The sequence below is a fragment of the Alexandromys fortis genome, unplaced genomic scaffold (genome assembly GCF_014885135.2).
Source record: "Alexandromys fortis isolate MF-2015 unplaced genomic scaffold, M_Fortis_MF-2015_v1.1 scaffold_161, whole genome shotgun sequence".
Classification (NCBI taxonomy): Eukaryota; Metazoa; Chordata; class Mammalia; order Rodentia; family Cricetidae; genus Alexandromys; species Alexandromys fortis.
Genome location: NW_026068073.1, coordinates 1272847 through 1291586, shown reverse-complemented (window position 1 = coordinate 1291586; position 18740 = coordinate 1272847). Strand labels below are relative to the sequence as shown.

Here is an 18740-nt window from a genome sequence, read left to right as displayed (position 1 = left end):
ACAGGGTTTCTCTGTGGCTTTGGAGCCTGTCCTGGAACTAGCTCCATAGACCAGGCTGGTCTCGAACTCACAGAGATCCGCCTGCCTCTGCCTCCCAAGTGCTGGGATTAAAGGCATGCGCCACCATCGCCCGGCGATAGATTCTATTTTTAAAAAAGGAAAGAAAATGAAAATACAATGGGGTCAGAGAGGTGGCTGAGAGGATAAAGTGTGTGCTCTGACAGCCACACCTCTGCCCCTGTGGAAGGGGGAGAACCCACTCAGGCTGGCTGTCCTCCGCCCTCCACACCTGCATGCCCACCCACCCACCCACGCTGGCTGTCCTCCGTCCTCCACACCCACGTGTCCACCCACCCACCCTTGCTGGCTGTCCTCCGTCCTCCACACCCGCATGCCCACATTCTCTGAAGGGGCTGGAGAGATGGCCCAGGGGTTAAGATCACTGACTGCTCTTCCAGAGGACCCAGGTTCCATTCCCAGCTCCCACATGGTGGCTCCCAGCATCTCCAGTTCCAGGAGACGCAGCACTCTCTTCTGGCCCCTGTCTGTACACATGGCGCATGCAGGCACACAAAGTAAGGGGCTGGAGAGATGACTCAGAAGATTAAGAACCCACATTGCTCTTTCAGAGGACCCACAGAAGGACACTCAAAATCACCTGTAACTCTGTCTGGAGGAATCCGGTTCCACTGGCCTCTCCTGGCCCATACGCATACCTACACATGCATAGATTAAAATAATAAAATAAAGGTGGAGATAGATTGAGGAAGACACTCATTGACTTTTTTAAAAAATATTTATTTATTTATTATGTATACAATATTCTGTTCGCGTGTATGCCTGAAGGCCAGAAGAGGGCACCAGACCTCATTACAGATGGTTGTGAGCCACCATGTGGTTGCTAGGAATTGAACTCAGGACCTTTGGAAGAGCAGGCAATGCTCTTAACCGCTGAGCCATCTCTCCAGCCCCCACTCATTGACTTTTGACCCCACTCATGCACACACTAAGTGAGACCTCCATGTGCTGTGGAAAGCAGGAAGTGGGTTTCCAGTCACGCGTAACTGTGCACTGCTGACGTCTGGCAGGTTACGCAAGGTGTCTAAAGAAACAAGGCCAGACTTGGTGGTTTATGACTTTTTGTTGTTTTTTTGAGACAGGGTTTCTCTGGTGACCAAGCTGGCCTCAAGCAGAGATCCGCCTGCCTCTGCCTCCCAAGTACTGGGCTTAAAGGCGAGAACCACCAGCCAAACAGTGTAGCACATGTCTTTAATCCCAGCACTCGGGAGGTAGAGGCAGGCAGATCTGTGAGTTTGAGGCTAGGTGGGTCTCTATAGTGAGTTCCAGGATAGCCAGAGCTATGTAAAAAAGACCTTGTCTCAACAAACACAAAAGAAAAAGGAAAGAGCTGATGCAGCCTAACCAGGGCATCACCCATCACTGACTTCCCCTTCACAGCCAGGGGCAGCAGTTGTCCACAGAGTCCCTGCGGCAGCTTCTGGAACGTGCGCTGGCCCCGCTTGTGGATGAGGTGAAGCAAAAAGGCCTGGTTCCTGCCTGCCCCAGCTGCCAGAGGCTACACAAGAAGATTCTGGTACCAGAAACCATGGGTTGCCAAGTTACTTTTGTGTTTAGCAGGGTGTGGGCAGCCTTGCTCAGGAGCCCTGCTGGCCTGTGGCAGGAACAGATGCCCAGTCATTCTGCCGCCTACGGTGACAGGTTCTGCCCAAAGCATACTAATGCACTGGGCTGGGAGAGCACGGGGAGCAGATTCCTCTCTGTAACTCTGAATCATGGGCCTGATTTTCTGTGGCCCTTCGGGGAGGTCCCTGGACACAGAGGGACCCACTTCCACAAGTCACAGCTTTCTAGCTGTTAGAGCTTGAAGTCTGGTGCATTGTGGGACATAGGGAGCGAGTGCATATTGGCCTGTGGGATATACATTAGAGAGAGTAGTTATAGGTATGGCCTGGCGCATCATAGATACAGAGGTCAGTGCACGATGGGATGCCGGCCTAAGGGATGACGGGATACGAATTGTAACGAGAGTTGTAGCCCTAATCCACAGACAGTCACAGGGCGTGGTGAACTGTGGGATACGGAGCACTGTAATGCTAGGGACCATTCTTGTGACAGAGGAACTTAAGAATTATGGGATGTGGAAGGGCACCATGCCATCCGGGATACACACAGTATGGGGCAGTTCCTAGGCATTAGGGGCATAGTGCTTGAGTGGTGACTCAGCTTGCTGAGACACAGGCCAGTGCATCGAGAACATCCAGGACACTCACGGGCTTCCCGTGAGATGCAGCTGGGGAGAGGGCGAATTATGGGATACCAGGGTTATCCCCAAGCTCAAGGCCTGATGGGTTACTTTGGGTGGTGTGTGGGCTCCATGGGACCCTACCCCTTACCCTCCGCGACCCAGCTCCCCCTCCACCCCCAGCCCAGTCCAGCAAGCCCAGCCGCGCCTACACTCCTCTCCCCAGGAGCTGGAGCACCAGGCCTTGGCCAAACAAGTCAGGGCAGAGGCCCTGAGCTTCACCCTTCGGCTGGCCCAAGACGAAGCCGTTCGGGCCAAGAACCTACTGCTGACGGACAAGATGAAGCCGGAGTGAGGACTGAGGCGGAGGGCATGGGAGGAGGGTAAGGCCACCTGCCCTAGGCTCCAGCTGGGCCTTCCCAGGGCTGACCCCCACTGACTGTCACTGCAGGGAGAAGGTGGCCACTTTGGATTATATGCATTTGAAGATGTGCTCTCTCCACGACCAGCTCAACCACCTGCCACTTGAGGGGTCCACGGAGGCAGTGGGGGGAGGAAGCACTGGAGGGGCTCCCCCTAAACATGGGGGCCCAGCCTCTGAACAATAAATGGCTTCTCACACTGGCATGAATCCTGACTCTTGAGTTGGCACTGAAAAGTAGTCATCAGGTGTGACTGCTGAGTCAGGACCGCCATGGGATCTGGGACAGCCTAGTTACACAGTAACATCTTTTCTCAAAAACAAAACGGAAGGGATACAGCTGGAAACAAAGAGCACTTGCTGAGCTGGCTTGAAGTTCTGAGGTCATCCGGACCAACCAGGTTCAGGAGCGCACCTGTCAACCCTAGACTAGTCTACACAGGAAATGCCAAGACAGCCTGAGAACAGAGCAGGGCTGGAGAGGAGGCTCAGTGCCTAAGAGCAGTTACTGCTCTTGCAAAGAACCAGAGTTCAAGTCCAGGCTCCCATCTGGTGGCTCACAACCATCAGAAACTCCAGTTCCAGGGAACCTGGCACCCTCTGCTGGCCTCTGCTGGCACTTCCTGTACACAGTGCACGCAACACACACACACACTGATGATACGGATAAAACTTGTAAAACTTTTAAAAAGAGAGGGGTGGTGGCACATGCCTTTAATCCCAGCACAGCCAAGGCTACACGGAGAAACCCTGTCTCAAAAAAAACAAGAATGAGAGAGAGAGAGAGAGAGAGAGAGAGAGAGAGAGAGAGAGGGAGAGGAGAGGAGAGGAGAGGAAAGGAGAGGGGAGAGGAGAGGAGAGGAGAGGAGAGGAGAGGAGAGGAGAGGAGAGGAGAGGAGAGGAGAGGAGAGGAGAGGAGAGGAGAGAGAAGAGGAGACGGAGGCAATCACCCTGGCAGAGAGCCCTGGACTTTTGCTGGTCCTCAGTCTCTCAGGTCCCAGGACAGCCCAGCCCTTCAATCCATTTTGCAAATGAGGTTAATAAAATGGAGGCATTTGGTTAAGAGTAAAGTCCTGGGACTGGAGAGGTTAAGAGCATTGGCTGCTCTTCCAGAGGTTCTGAGTTCAATTCCCAGCAACCACATGGTGGCTCACAACCATCTGTAATGAGATCTGGTGCCCTCTTCTGGTCTGCAGAGACACATGCAGACAGAACACTATATTCATAATAAATAAAATAAATCTTTAAAAAAAAAACCCTGTTACTGGCTTTGTTTTGCTTTGTTTTGAGACAGGGTTTCCCTATGTAACTCACCTCAAACTCACAGAGATCCCCTTGCCTCTGCTACCTGAACGCTGGGACTAAAGGTGTGACATCCTCCCCCGTATGAGACTGGGCCTTGCTATGTAGCTCAGACTAGCCCACCTCTGACTTATTTTCAATAGGGGGACACAGTGACACACACACCTGCCACACCCCGCCTCTGGGAGGCAGACACAGGAAGATCAAGAGTTCGTGATCACCCTGTTACCCCGGAAGCTCCAGAGCAGCCTGCCTGGACTCCGATGCCATCGCAATCCTTCCTCCCACAGGAAAGAAGTGCGGCTCAGATCTCAGTCTGGAGACTGAGTTTTTGTCCTGGGGGGCAGCAGTAGGTTCAGAGTGAGAAGAGCTGATTGGGTTGGTCTGGCCAGGGAGCTTCTTAGAGTGGAACCTGCCTGGGTAGTGGTGTGGGCTGTGGTGACAGTGGGGACAACAGGGAAGTAAGCTGGGGTCGGAAGGGTGCACACCCTGCACAGGAGCACAGTGGAGGCCACACCCAACTTACGTATCTTTATTACCAGGTGGTTGTGGGGGTCCCCATACCCCCGTCTGTGCCAGCCGAGCCCTGGGAACAGCACACTCCTTCCTAAGGGAGACCAGCTCCCTGCTGAGGAGCTCAAAAGTTGGTGGAGGTTGTGGGGACCTTGGGGTCCACAGGCTTACTGGAGAGAAAGCCATGTCTGTATCCCGAGTTCCCCCCAAGTGCCCTGACCCGGCTCTTGAGATGCTGCCCGGCCTGGAACAGGGTGGCTACATCCAGCAGGGCATCCTCGATGTGCTGCCCCAGCCGCTGCGAGTCCTGCAGAGAAGCAAACAAGGAGCTAGGAAGGCCTGGGAGGTCCGAGGGAGGAGGGCTGGGAGGTCCGAGGGAGGAGGCCTGGGAGGTCTGAGGGAGGAGGCCTGGGAGGTCCGAGGGAGGAGAACTGGGAGGTCCGAGGGAGGAGGACTGGGAGGTCCGAGGGAGGAGGACTGGGAGGTCCGAGGGAGGAGGCTGGGGCCTACACCCCTGCACTAATGGAGGAGGCTAAGCCAGGGACCCTGGAGTCTGAGTGACTCCATCCCAGATTTAGGAGGGTACGGAAGGCACTCAGTTCATCTCACTGTTTCTGTGCTCGACTTCTTGCTGGAGATATGGAAGGTGATCATGTTTTCTCCCGTGAAGATATAGGCGATGCCATACCCATGGTTGCTGGCCTGGGGTGGGGAGAGGGAAGCAAACCAGTAGCCCAGCCCCTCGTCCACACCCACAGGGCACCAATGCCCACCCCTCCGACCCGGCTGGTCCACAGCTCACTCACAGGCCCAAATCCACCTCCAGAGGAGACATAATCCGGGTAATTGTGGACATCAAACATGTGCACTTGCTGCACAGGGATCTGGCTGGTGGACAGCAGCCACTGCTGTGATTGGACCTGGGGAACAGGCGCTCACATGAGCAGAAAAGATCCTCTTTGCTCCACCGCAAGCCAGACTTCCTCCTACGCCAATCCCTCCGAAGTCCGTGACTGTCCTCTGACAAGGCCCCCTTCGTCCCTAACCACGTCCATCTCCCTCCCTGACCCCACCTCGCCCCTTCTGTTTGCCCCTTTTCCACTGCGCTCCTTCTTCTCTGATGGTGCTGGGGATTAGCTAGCTAGGCAGGGGCTCTACCACTGGGCCACACCCCAGCCCCTCACCGGGGAATTCTAGGCAGGGTTCTACCACTGAGGCACACCCCCACCCTTCACAGGGGGATTCTGGAACCGCTGTTCTACTGCTGAACCCCACTCTGCCCTCAGCCCCTCTCTCTGGCTTGGCTGTCTCTACAAATGTCCCGCTCCTTCTTTCAGCATCTCCCTCCTTGCTCACTTCTTCCCTCCTCCAGCACCCACCTGGGTCAGGAAGGGCGACGGCACATGGAGGAATCGGGACATGATGTAGAGCGCGAAGAGGTGGCGGTCGGTCCCCTGCCCGCTCATTGCTGCCTTCAGTAGAGCCCGGTGCTTGTCCACAGCTACTCGGAACAGGGCAAGGCGCTGCTGGTCCTGGGTCCCTCGGGCAGAGGTCATGAAAAGACAGAATCACACAGCTCGGGAGAATGCTGTGTGCCTGACTTTAGGACATTTAAACCCTTTAGAGAGCCACAGTATCTCACAGGTAAGGGAGCAGGCTTTGGGGACAGGCGGAGGGAGGGCGGAAGTTGTTTAGAGGCTATAAGTAAGTTGAGGCATGGTGTAGAGGTCATGGTCACAATGCTTCAAAGTGGCTAAAGTGAGGAGATCAAGAGAGTAGAAACGGTTCTCTGTGAAGTCGTCCTCTAGTGCTGAGTGTCCCCCCATCAGAGCCCCCCACACTCCTGGCCTGATGCTACTCCCTCATGCAGGGCTTTGGATTAGTCGCTTGTTGCAGGTGCCCCTCCCGGGTCCTTGTGAGCACAGGTGACAGGGACCTCAGCGAGGTCATACTCACTGTCTTCTCCTTGTCTTCCATTGCTCTCACAAAGTGGCAGGCCTCCCTGGTACAGCACCTCACCGTCTCTGTTCTGCCTTCCAGGAATAGTCGGGTCATGGCCGACTCATAAGTCAGGCAGAACTGACCCCTGTCCTGGGGGAAAAGAAGAGCCTGTGAGCTGGCCTCAGGCTGTCTTTGTAGCTTTGACCCACTTTTGTCCTGACCTCCAACCAACCTCCTTCTGCTTAAAAACACGTAGAAGGATCCGTATGGCTGACCCACACAGGAAGAACGATACAGAATAAGATGGCTGATTGACAACGAGATGATCAACCTACAACAAGATAACTGACCTACCAGACTCGGTGGCGCATGCCTTTAATTCTAGCACTTTGGTAGGTAGAGGCAGGTGGATCTCTGTGAGTTTGAGACCAGCAAGGGATACGCGGTGAAATGAATGACCGAATGACCCATGATGGATTAACTCGCAATGACAAAACACAAGGACACTGAGAGGTGGCTGGAGAGACAGGTGTTGAGGTTTGGAGGGGCTAGAGCCCTAAGGGAGCAGGCACCGCGAATGCCAACTGACCCGGAAGTGAGCCAGCTGCAGGACCAGTTGGATGAAACTGTCCGAAGAGACATGGCAACTTTTGATGAAGTTCTTGCCGAAGTGAGGAAAGGGGAAGACGTGGCAGTCGATGTTGCCGGATAAGATCTTAGCTCCCCTCAGGGCCAGAGAGATGGACGGCTGGAGCTGCCAGAGAAGGAGGTGGGAGAAATGACTAGCATTACCCTCAGGGCAGAGGCAGACCTGGGCATGGGTCTGGAAGGGAAGATGGAGATGTGGTCAGGTGGGGTGGGGTGGAAAGTGAAGGAAGGGTTAAGACGGGGCAAGAGCACTAGTGATGGACTCGGGTGCAGTCGGGATGGGTTTGAACAGGCTTGAAGGGACCAGGACTGATATTCGGGTGGGGCTATGGGTGCTGGGACAGCCCCGCTTGGGGAAGAAGGTGTGGAGAATAGAAGTAAGAGGTAGGAATAGGGCTGGGATTAAGGATGGGATGGGTGGTGGGCACAGAGTTCAGGGTGAGGTTGGTGTTGGGGGATAGTGTGGGACTCAAGAGGGTGGATATGTCTGACATGATCAGAAGGTTGGGGCAGTGAGGTGGGGATGAGTTCAGGGCAAAGGCAAGGGACTTAGAAGGGAGATCAGAGTCCAGCTTCACCTGCTCTGGAAGGTCCCACTGCAGGCGCTGGGGCTGCGGCAGAGCGGGGTCAGGCTGCCCCTTACAGTGGCCATCTGCTGCGTACCCCAACTGGAAGCAATCTGTGGCCAGGGTAAACTGTGGATAAAACTGTCAGTCATCCCCCGCTGGTGGGAGAGGCCCGGCAGAGCGAGGGTCTCTGTAACCAGGATTGTGGGATGTTTTAAGTTTGCACTGATGAGCGTCTGCTGCTCCACCTTCTGGGTCCACGCTTCTATCTCTCTCAGCTGTCTTATAAAGATGGGGAATCAGAGGACCCATTTTTGCTTCATTTTGAAACAGGGTCTAATGTAGCCTAGGTTGGCCTTGAACTTACAGTGTGGCTGAGGATGATCCTGAACTACAATCCTCCTGCCTCCAGCTCCTGTGTGCTGGAATGGCAGGCAACACCACAACAGCCATCTTAGGTGCAGCTGCCATGGAATCCAGGGCTTCAGGAGCAATGGGCCAGCTGAGCCCAAAGCCAGCTCTGCTTCATTCTGCAACGTGGTCTCACCCTGTAGCCCAGACTGGCTGTGACTAAAATACTTTCCAAGTATTTGGATTACAGACGTGTGCTACAACATGTGTGTGTGTCTGTCTGTGCGTGTGCATGGGTGGGGGCGTGTCACAGGCTCTAGGTTAACACCGTCACTGTGCCTTCTTGCTGTGAGACCCTGAAAGTTCAGTTCCCTTCTCTGAGCCCCAGTGACCCAGGCAGGTCAACATGGTAGACCCACTTCTTTGCTAGGCTTTCCTCTGCCTGTCTCTGAGCCTATGTCTCCAGTCTAAGGTTCTTCAGGGTTCGACTCTGGATACAGTACCCAGCCTTAGGAACGCACCTCCCACATATGTCCTGAGACAGGGCAGTCAGCCCAGGAGTGTTCCACGCTGAGGCCCAGCTTCCCATTGGAGAAGACGATGAGGGTGAAGGATTTGTCAAACCAGCTGCAGAAGAAGTTTGGATGGGTCATCAAGAGCCAGGGCTGGGAGGAGAATGTGGGTACCTGTAGAACTTATAGTGGGGTGTGCTTCAGGGTGAAGTGAGCAGGGAAAATCAGAAGGGGTGGCAGTTCTGGAGGCCTCTAGAAGGGCTTCAGTTTATAGAGGTGATTCCAGATAGTCTCCACATGGACATAAAATTTAGGAGTTTTTGTGTGTTTGTCCTAGGCTCTCTTTGAGGCATTGGAAGTGCTAGGAAAAGACCCACAATCTTGGGTCTACTTTTTTTTTTTAATATTTATTTATTTATTATGTATACAATATTCTGTCTGTGTGTATGTATGCCCGCAGGCCAGAAGAGGGCACCAGACCTCATTACAGATGGTTGTGAGCCACCATGTGGTTGCTGGGAATTGAACTCAGGACCTTTGGAAGAACAGGCAATATTCTTAACCTCTGAGCCATCTCTCCAGCCCTTGGGTCTACTTTTATGGTTAAATAATCCTCCATCATGGGACCACACAATGGAGAAGTTGATCTTGACCAGTGCTATGCTGTCTTCAGGCTACGGTGCGCTACACAGCTGTACTCAGTGACACAAATGAGCCATTAAGATACAGAGTCTGGGTCTTAATCCGGGCAGTGGTGGTGCACACCTTTAATTCCAGCACTCTGGAGGCAGAGGCAGGAGGATCTCTGTGAGTTTGAGGTTAGCCAGGTCCTATACAGCTAGTTCTAGGACAGCCAGGGTTACACAAAGAAAAGCTTTGTCAAAAAAACAAACAAAAGAGTCTGGGGTCTTGAGTAGATGGGTTCTCTGGGGTTAGAAGTCTCCTTGCTCTACTGAACTGAGTTTGGGCTTGCCAGATATGAGTGACCCCTGGGTCTAGCTGCTGAGGTGTGGAGTCTGGCTGTCTCCACTGGAGTGTGGGACGGTTGGTAGAAGGATAGACTTACCGGTCATCACCTCGGCCGGCCAGCAGAGCATGGGCGTAGGCATCCAAGGAAGTTGCCGGATCCTCCCTGGTCAGTCCCACGGGCTCAGAATCAAGGGACACGAAGAAGGCGGCCCCTTCCACGGCCTCCAGGGCAGTGGCGGCATGAGTCTTCACTGACTCTCGAGCCTGGGCCCACATACTCCTGTCCAAGTGGGATGGGCCTGAGCCCAACTGGCCTCTCCCTTGCCCAGACCTGCTCCCTGGAGCCCAGCTCTTACCCACTTGCTCTTACCTGGGAGCAGCAGTCAGAGCTGCTAGATGTTCCTCAAGGGGACAAGCTGGAGATGGGTCATCTAGGATTTGCTGGAACTGTTGCTCTAGAGCCCGTGGGGACAGCAGGTCATTGGAAAAGTGGGTCCCGACACGGAAGAATCGGCCCTGGTGGAGGACAGCCACATGTCGGCTGTCCTGGACATGACGGAGGTAGTCTGGAGAAGTATGGGCAGAATATGAAGGTCATAAGAACCACACCACTGACTAATCATGTGCTCTGCCCCTTTGTTATTTCTGACAGTTGTGTAGTATTCCACAGCCTGAGTGTAGCCCAGGTTAGATTCTAATAGAAATGTAGCAGAGGATGGCCATGAACTCTTGCTCCTCATGCCCCCACCTTCCCAGTGCTGGGGTGACAGGTGTATGCCACCACACCTCGTTTACCTGGTGTTTGGAATGGAACCAAGGACCTCCTGCATGCTAGGCAAGAAGTCTGCTAGGGCCTGGAGAGACAGCTCAGTAGTTAAGAACACTTTCTGTGTTTCCAGAGGACCCAGCACCCAGAGAACTGCTCATAAACATTGCGACTCTAGTCCCAATCTGATGCCCTCTTCTGGTCTCAACAGGCACTGCACACACATGGTGCACAGACATACATGCATGCACAGTACTCATACACATAAAATATAACTAAAGAACACGAGGTTCAGGGCTGGAGAGATGGCTCAGAGGTTAAGAACACTGACTGCTTTTCCAGAGGTCCTGAGTTCAATTCCCAGCAACCACATGGTGGCTCACAACCATCTGTTGTGAGATCTGGTGCCCTCTTCTGGCCTGCAGGCAGAACACAGTATACATACAAATATATCTGAAAAAAGAAAAAAGAAAGTCTAGCTGGAGCCACACTCAGGAGGCAGATGCAGACAGATCTCTAAGTTCGAGGCCAGCCTGATCTGCAAAACAAGTTCCAGGACAGCCAGGACTGTTAGACAGAGAAACCCTGTCTTGAAACACCAAAAAACAACAAAAGAAAATAACCAAAGGTCAGGAGTTTGAGAGGGTATAGGGGGCATGGGAGGGGTTGGAGGAAGGAAAATCAAGAGGGCAATGATGTAATTCTTCCATTTTTAAAAACTGAAAAAAAAAATTTAAAAACTCTAATGAGAGCCGGGCGGTGGTGGCACATGCCTTTAATCCCAGCACTCGGGAGGCAGAGGCAGGCGAATCTCTGTGAGTTCGAGGCCAGCCTGGTCTACAAGAGCTAGTTCCAGGACAGGAACCAAAAGCTACAGAGAAACCCTGTCTCGAAAATAAAAAAAAAAAAAACCCTCTAATGAGAAATTTTCTAGCTTGTCATACATTAAACTATTTTAAATTTGGACCACCTCAGGTCATTATTATTCCATTTCACAGCTGAGGAAAGTAAGGTTCGGAGAGGACAATGATTTGCCTGAGGCCACGAAGAAAGCATCACAAACAGGACAGAGACCCAAACAGGCTGGCTAACTTTTCTCAGCCACAGCCATTGTGGCAGGAAGGGACAAGGACTGGGTGGGGAGCGTCCTCACCTTTTTCCAGCCCTGGCACCCGTGTGGTGTTGAATATCCTCTCGAACTGGGCAGAACACAAGGGCCGCATTCCCATCAGCAGTGTCTGCGGGAGGCCAAGGGCTCCTGAGCCGGGCCCTGTGTGCTCCCGGCACCTCCAGCCCCAATCCAAGAGGTCTGCCTTACCGGTGGGATCTCCTGCTGGTTCAGAAGGTGGCGGTACAGGAGCAGGGCATGGGCGGCGTTGCCTGCTCGGGCAGCCTGCAGCGGTGTGGGCGTGACATACAGGAAATCCTGCTTGGTGGCAAAGGGAAGGGACACAAAATGCATTGAGACCACGCTTGTCTGATGGGGACCCTGACATCCAGACAAGCTAGCGGCTCCAGTGTTCTGGACTCCTACCATGGCCACCACGGCCACAAGGTCCCTGCCTCCCACAGCTGGCCCCCTTCTCACCATCAAGTAGTAGTTGCTGTTGACCAACAGCGAGCCTCGGGAGCGCAGGTACACAAACTCCTCCCACCAGTCACTCACCTAGGAGAATCAGAGAAGCTCAGCTGTGGTGGCCGAGACCTTGAGGGGTAGATGGTGTCACCAGGGAGGCCACAGACTCCCCTGTGTCACGGGCAGAAAGGATCTCAGCGCAACAAGTGGGTATGAGCAACTAGTAATAACTTATACGCCCACAGATGAAGGACTAGTTAACGATGGAGTGTTAGTAGCCATTAGACAGATGAAGGACTAGTTAATGATGGAATGTTTGTTAGTAACCATTAGATGAAGGACGAGTTAACGATGGAGTGTTAGTAACCATTAAAGAGATGAAGAACTAGTTAATGATGGAGTGTTAGTAACCATTAAAGAGATGAAGAACTAGTTAACGATGGAGTGTTAGTAACCATTAAACAGATGGACTAGCTAACGATGGAGTGTTAATAGCCATTAAACAGAGGAAGGATGAGTTAACGATGGAGTGTTAGTAGCCATTAAACAGATGAAGGACTAGTTAACGATAGAGTGTTAGTAACCATTAAACAGAACAAGGAAACTGCAGCAGTAACTCCGGTGGCAAGTGCCTGAGTTCAAGCCTTGGGGCACACAAAAAGGCCAGGTAGAGTTCTCCACACTTTAATCTCAGGGCTGCAGAGGTAGATTTTGCTGGGGCCACTAGCCACACAACCCAGCCTGCCACTGGCCACACAACCCAGCCTGCCACTGGCCACACAACCAGCCCACCCCTAGCCACACAACCCAGCCTGCCGCTGGCCATGCAACCAGCCCAATCAGCAGGCCCTACATCTCAGAGATGGACGCTGTATCAATAACTAAGATGGAGCTGGGGAGATGGCTCAGCACCCAAGAGCACTTGCTGCTCTTGTAGAGGACCTAGGTTTGGTTCCTCGCACCTACCTGGTAGCTCACAACTGCACATAACTCCAGCTCCAGGGGATCTGCCACCACTTTTTGACCTCCATAGGTACTGCATGTATGCAACACACCCACACATACAAATGTGCACACACTCATACACATAAAAACAAAAAATTAGCTAGGCATGGTGATGCACGCCTTTAATCCTAGGCTCAGGAGGCTAGGATCTCTGTGAGTTCAAGGCCGGCCTGGTCTACAAGAACTAGTTCCAGGGCAGGCTCCAAAGCTACAGAGAAACCCTGACTCTGTCCCAGACCCTTCTTCACACTCACAGATATCCTTCTGCCTCTTCTCCCTAGTGCTGAGATTAGAAACATATGCCCAATGCTTAGATTAACTAAAGTGTCTGTTAGCTGTCTCTTTCTGTATCCCCTCAACCTTCCATCTCTAAGCCTTCTGTCCTGCAATTCCAAGTCTTCCCAGGACTCCCTAGCTCCTTCCTGAGCTAGCCTCACTCTAGACTTCCCATCCTTGCATTCAACCACAGTGAGGCCCCCTTTCAGCCCTCGCTGATGCTTGCCCTAAATCCTTAAGGCCAACCAGATAGGCTCAGTTCCTGGGCAGGCTCTTCGCCTGCCTCTGAGGTATTTAGAGCCCATCGTTCCTCACCACCCCTCACACACACCTCTCTGCCTGTCACCTGGCTCCACTTTCCTACAGAAGACAAGACTCTCTGCCTCGGTTTCTCAGCTTAACTCATAGTGCAGCCAAGGGCCAAGCTCCCACACTAGCTCTCCACCCATCTAGGAAGCTGTCCTAGAAGCGCTAGACAGGGTCGTGTGGGAATTCTGGTGCTAACACAAGCGGTGGGACGGAAGCTCTATAAGTAATTCTAGTATTTGGGACACGTCTTTAAGCTCAGCATTTGGGAGCAGAGGCAGGTGGATCTCTAAGTTCAAAGCCAGCCTGGGGGCTGGAGAGATGGCTCAGCGGTTAAGAGCATTGCTTGCTATTCCAAAAATCCTGAGTTCAACTCCCAGCAACCACATGGTGGCTCACAGCCATCTGTAATGAGGTCTGGTGCCCTCTTCTGGCCTGCAGGCATATATTGTATACATAATAAATAAATTAAAAAAAAAAAAAAAAGCCAGCCTGGTCTACAGAGCTAGTTCCCGGACAGCCAGGGCTACACAGAGAAACCCGGTCTCCTGTCTTGGGGGGCAGAGGCGGGAACCTGAGCTTAGGTGGGGCTTAAGGGCTGCTCAAGGGGTGGGACTACTGAGCAAGGGACTTACTGAAGTTCCATTATCCAGCAAATCCAGGGCTTGGATAGGCCAATCGTGGCAGGGGCATGGCTAGGGCAGGCCAATCACCACAGGGCTGGGCTGGGGTCCCCTGAACTCACGTAGTTGGAAGCACACCAGGACTTGAGGCGCAAATAGCGCTGCAGCCGTGGCGCCTGCAGCCTCAGGAAGTCGCTTGCCAGAGCAGTAGCGCGGTCAAAGGCGTCGTCTCCAAGCACCGGGCGTACCGACTCCAGGTACTGCATGCAGAAGTGGAGCCGAAAGTCCGTCAGAGCTCCTGAGGGTCTCCCGGAACCACCCCACCCCGGGACACGCCAACCTTGCGTACGGACTCCTGTGCTGTGGGCACTGGCTGTCGTGGGAGGGCCCGTTGGAAGCTAAACAGCCTTGGGTGTCTCCCAGAGAAGATTCGGACCAGTGCCTGCCAAACAGGAAAGAACCGGGCTGGGGGAGGGGAGACGAAGATGATGTGGAGAGTGGGAGGAAGGAGATGGAGGGGTAAGGATGGAAGAAAGAGATGGTGCAGCAGAGACGACAGAGATGAAGGAGGAGGGGAAATGGAGATGATGGAGAAGAATGAGGGAGGACAAGATTATGGATAGGGGAGGGAGAAGGGAGATTATGGGGACCAAGAGGACACAGGTGATGTGCAAAGAGGGAGCTAATGAGAGGGAAGCCATTGGGAGACAAAGACCAAGAGGGACGAGTCTGGATCCTCTCACATACCAGCCAGGTTTTCGTGGGTGAGGACATGGTGCCATGAGGTTCCAGGAGCCAGCCATGATGGGACAGAAGCAGCCTCAGAGCCACATGAAGTGTGAAGATCAGGGCTCCCCACAGACACGAGGCAAACAGCGCTGCTGCCAGAAGCCCCCGGAGTTGATAGTGCTGTCCACCCCTAGGAGAGAAAAAATAAAGGGTGCCCTTGAAGCCATGCAGTCGACTGGAGCTTCAGGATGGGGGATGGGGACAACCACACTTGACAGGCACATAAAGTGGGTGTGTCCCTCTGCTGCCCATGACCAGCCTTACAGAGGCACCAAGCTTCTCAAAATCACTTTCCTGGGGTCAGGATATCCCATAATAATAGAGTGCTTGTCTAGCATGCAGATGCCCTGGGTGGGGGCACAAGCTAAAATCCCAGCACTGGAGAAGCAGGTAGATGAGCTAAAGTATATCCTCAGCTACACAGTGACATCCAGGACAACCTCGTCTATGTGACATCCTGCCACAAAGAAATCCATACATAAAGTCATGAGTTTTAGCCAGGTATGGGAATACTTTAATTTAGCACCTAGGAGGCTGAGGCAGGAGGATTTCTGGGAGTTCCAGGACAGACTGAGCTACAGAATGATTGACACCCCATCTTAGAAAAGAAAATAAAAGCTGGATGGTGGTGGCGCACGCCTTTAATCCTAGCACCCAGGAGGCAGAGGATCTGAGTTTGAGGCCGCCTGGTCTACAGGGCTATACAAAGAAACTGTCTTAAAATACAAAACAAACGAGCAAACAGAAAAGGATACGGGCATGTTAGTGCGTCTCGTCCACAGCATTCCCTGCAGTTAGGAGGGGATGCTCATCTGGAACACTCAGGATGCATTGTCTCTGCACTGCATCATGAATATGTTCTTTCTAGGGGTTTCTGTGTCTAACCTGGGCTCTGCCTTCTTTAGAAAATCTGCACCCTTTTCCCAGGGAAGTCCTGCGCCACCTCCTCTGGTCCCTGATGTGATAAGAGACAGCAAGCCTGATGTGGTGGCACTCACGGGTCCCAGGAGGGGGAGGCAGGCGGATCTCTGTGAGTTCGAGGCCAGCCTGGTCTACAGAGCTAGTTACAGGACAGCTAGGGCTCCATCAAAAACAAGAACAACTAAAAAAACTAAATCAGGCTAAAGAGATGGCTTGGTGGTTAAGAACACTTGTAGAAGACATAGGTTAGATTCTCAGCTCAAAACCATTTGACTCTAGTTGTGGGGGACCCAATACCTTCTTCTGGCTTCCTCTGGCACTGTAAACATGTACACAGACATACATGCATATATATATAAGGGGGCTGGAGAGATGGCTCAGCAGTTAAGAGCATTGCCTGCTCTTCCAGAGGTCCTGAGTTCAATTCCCAGCAACCACATGGTGGCTCACAACCATCTGTAATGAAACCTGGCGCCCTCTTCTGGCGTGCGGGCATACATGGAGGCAGAATGTTGTATACATAATAAATAATAAGTCTTTAAAAAAAAATAGAGTCCCAGCACAGCTGGGCAGTGGTGGCGCACGCCTTTAATCCCAGTACTCGAGAGAAAAAGGTAAGAGAATCTCTGAGTTCTATGGCTAGCCTGGTCCACAGAGAGCCTCTATATAGAGAAAGGTCTCAACATAGAGAGACCCTGTCTCAAAAACCAAAATAGATAAAGGTATAAAGTGAAAGAGAGGGAGTCCCCCCCTCTTTTTGGCTATACCTCTATTAACAGACATAAAGAAAGCTCCAGAAATTACATTTCTTTTTCGTTTGTTTGGTTTTTTGTTTTCTGAGACAAGTTTCTCTGTGTAACAGCTCTGGTTATCCTGGAACTCACTTTTTAAACCTGATGGTCCTCAAATTCATAGAGATCTGCCTGCCTCTGCCTCCCGAACACTGGGATTAAAAATGTACACCACCAATCTTGGCTCCCAGAAATTATATATATATATATATATACATATACATATACATATACATATATATATAATTCATTTTACATACCAACCAGTTTCCCCTCTCTCCTCTCTTCCTGCTCTCCCACCCCCAAGAAATTATATTTCTTTGACAGGCAAAGCATATGGAGTTTCTTGGTGGGGGGTTAGGGCCGTGACTGGGGTGAAGAGGAAGGTCCTTACCAGTCTGGAAGCAACTCTTTAATCTTCTCCATCAGTCCTAGGGAAGGATCCAGCTGGAGGAACCAAGCAAGCTGGATTGCACTGAAGAGGAAGAGCCAACTGAGGGGGCTTGCAGGGAGCACACCAGTAAGAAAGTCGTTCTGTGGTGAGAAAAGACACCAGCAGTCATACGTTCCCTCTGAGGACATGCGCTGTATCTCTCTCAGTGGCTTATTGGGACCTGGATGTAGTCGGAGCTCAGGATCCCCATTATTGAATATATCCTGAATATATCTGGAAGGAGGTGGGGGCGTGGCTCCGTGGTAGCACCTTTACCTTTCCCCTTGTAAGGAGGCTGGGCTTGGGCCTCTTCCTAGAATCAATTCACTATAAAGAGCGAGGTGGGGTAGGTGAGGCGGTGGTGGGGGCTCGGTGGTAGGGCACCTTCCTGGAATCCACCATTAAGGGACTGAGGGCATCATTCAAACTGGTTTGTGTTCTAAATTAATAAATTAAACCAAGCTAAGGTGACTTGAGTTGTAGAAGTTGGGGGAGAAGTGTGTGGGAAGGGTAGCAGGGGTGAGTGAAGCGAGTCAAGCGCTGAGCAGGGTAGGCCAGTGGGTGGGACAGGGCAGCCCCGGACTGGACATCCCAATCTTCAGCAGTGGGCTTCGGGCACCCCAGAAGCAGGCACCTGGATCCCCAGAACAAAACCAGCCAGTAGCCCTCCTCACCCAGACACGCCAGAGATGCCTTTTCCAGGAGCGCAGGCCTGAGAGGTAAATCTCCTGCCACACCGGGGAGGTGAGCTCTACTTCTGCCCCATCAGAGCTCAGTGCGGACAGCAAGCTAGAGGCCTGCTGTGCTTCAGCCATGTTCCCTGGGATCCCTAGGAGGAGGGTGGAGTCATCCTAGGATCTCAGGGCCTCCTCCCTCAGAACCAGGGGTGCAGACTTTGGGAGGGGGCGTCTAGACCCCAGCTCTCCTTCAGACCGGCTCCCCCCCCTCCCGCTCTCAGACCCCACCCCTTCCTCCCCACAGCAGGACCTCAGGCCTGCTCAGTTTGCCTAAGCACCCGAGGGGTGTTGCAGCTCACAGCTGGAGAGTTAGAAGGGCTTGAGGGCAGGCCCAGCCCCTGGGACCTCTGAATGTAGAGCGGCGGGAGCGCAAGCTGTCTTGCTGAGAAGTCAGTGCTCAGTATTTGGGATGGGGTAGGGAAACTGATCCAGGATTAGTTGCGGGCTTCAAATAAAACACTAGTTTTTGGACCCATAGGAAATGAACATCTGCCGATGGTGGCTCTGCTCTTTCCCATCGCAAGGCAGAAGCATGAGGGGTTCTTACCCTATGAGATCTGGAGAGGGATGAGAGCGGAAGCACCCTATTGCGCATGCTCGGCAGAGGGACGATGGTGATGAGTTAAAGGGGAGTCCATACAAGTGATGGAGAGCTCCACTCGACTACCCCAATGCAAGGTCCATAGCCCCTCTTGTATCCGTATCCAGCCCGGTACTTACGCTGTTCAGGGGCCAGCAGCTGCGGTTCCTGGGGTCAATCCCACGGACACCTCCTTCCCCCAGGCTCCCTTGTATATATATCCAGTCCCCGTGTAATGAGTCCACGACCTGATAACCCGTTTTCGGATGTCACCTTAGAGCCCAGATCCACCTCATTTGCACCTAACTTGGTGTTCAGGTCCCGGGTTTTATCCCCGCCCCCTCTGATCCCTCCGCGTTCTGTCCCAGCTCCTTTCCAATCCCTCCGCGTTCTGTCCCCGCCCCCTCAGAGTCGCAGCATCCAACCCCCTCACCCCAAGGCGCCTGTCTTG

At 52.8% G+C, this 18740-nt stretch overlaps 2 protein-coding genes across 8 annotated transcripts in view; one reads left to right on the top strand and one right to left on the bottom strand.

Moving 5' to 3' along the window:
- Positions 1 to 4361, top strand: part of Tsks (testis specific serine kinase substrate) — a 37310-nt gene extending 32949 nt beyond the window's left edge. For both annotated transcript variants that reach the window (XM_050121410.1, XM_050121409.1), the window contains exons 9-11: positions 1459 to 1594; positions 2490 to 2614; positions 2715 to 4361. In XM_050121410.1, coding sequence (XP_049977367.1) covers positions 1459 to 1594; positions 2490 to 2614; positions 2715 to 2871 — 418 coding nt within the window. In that variant the 3' untranslated portion in view covers positions 2872 to 4361. The remainder of the gene's footprint in view (positions 1 to 1458; positions 1595 to 2489; positions 2615 to 2714) is intronic.
- A 142-nt stretch (positions 4362 to 4503) lies between these two features.
- Positions 4504 to 18616, bottom strand: Cpt1c (carnitine palmitoyltransferase 1C). Of its 6 annotated transcripts, none has more exons than XM_050121402.1 (19): positions 18430 to 18616; positions 17647 to 17801; positions 16934 to 17073; positions 14786 to 14957; positions 14379 to 14480; positions 14161 to 14298; positions 11841 to 11918; positions 11571 to 11681; positions 11406 to 11490; positions 9857 to 10052; positions 9584 to 9766; positions 8527 to 8632; positions 7667 to 7783; positions 7030 to 7194; positions 6456 to 6590; positions 5879 to 6031; positions 5306 to 5419; positions 5109 to 5201; positions 4504 to 4806 (listed from the first exon to the last, which is right to left on the bottom strand). In XM_050121402.1, exons 2-19 carry the CDS (start codon positions 17785 to 17787, stop codon positions 4624 to 4626), a joined length of 2412 nt encoding a protein of 803 aa, XP_049977359.1. In that variant the 5' UTR covers positions 17788 to 17801; positions 18430 to 18616; the 3' UTR covers positions 4504 to 4623. The 6 variants fall into 6 exon arrangements, with proteins under 6 accessions (XP_049977359.1, XP_049977364.1, XP_049977362.1 ...); XM_050121407.1 differs by having other exon boundaries at positions 9584 to 9649; XM_050121405.1 differs by having other exon boundaries at positions 11571 to 11678.
- Positions 18617 to 18740: the final 124 nt, after the last annotated feature.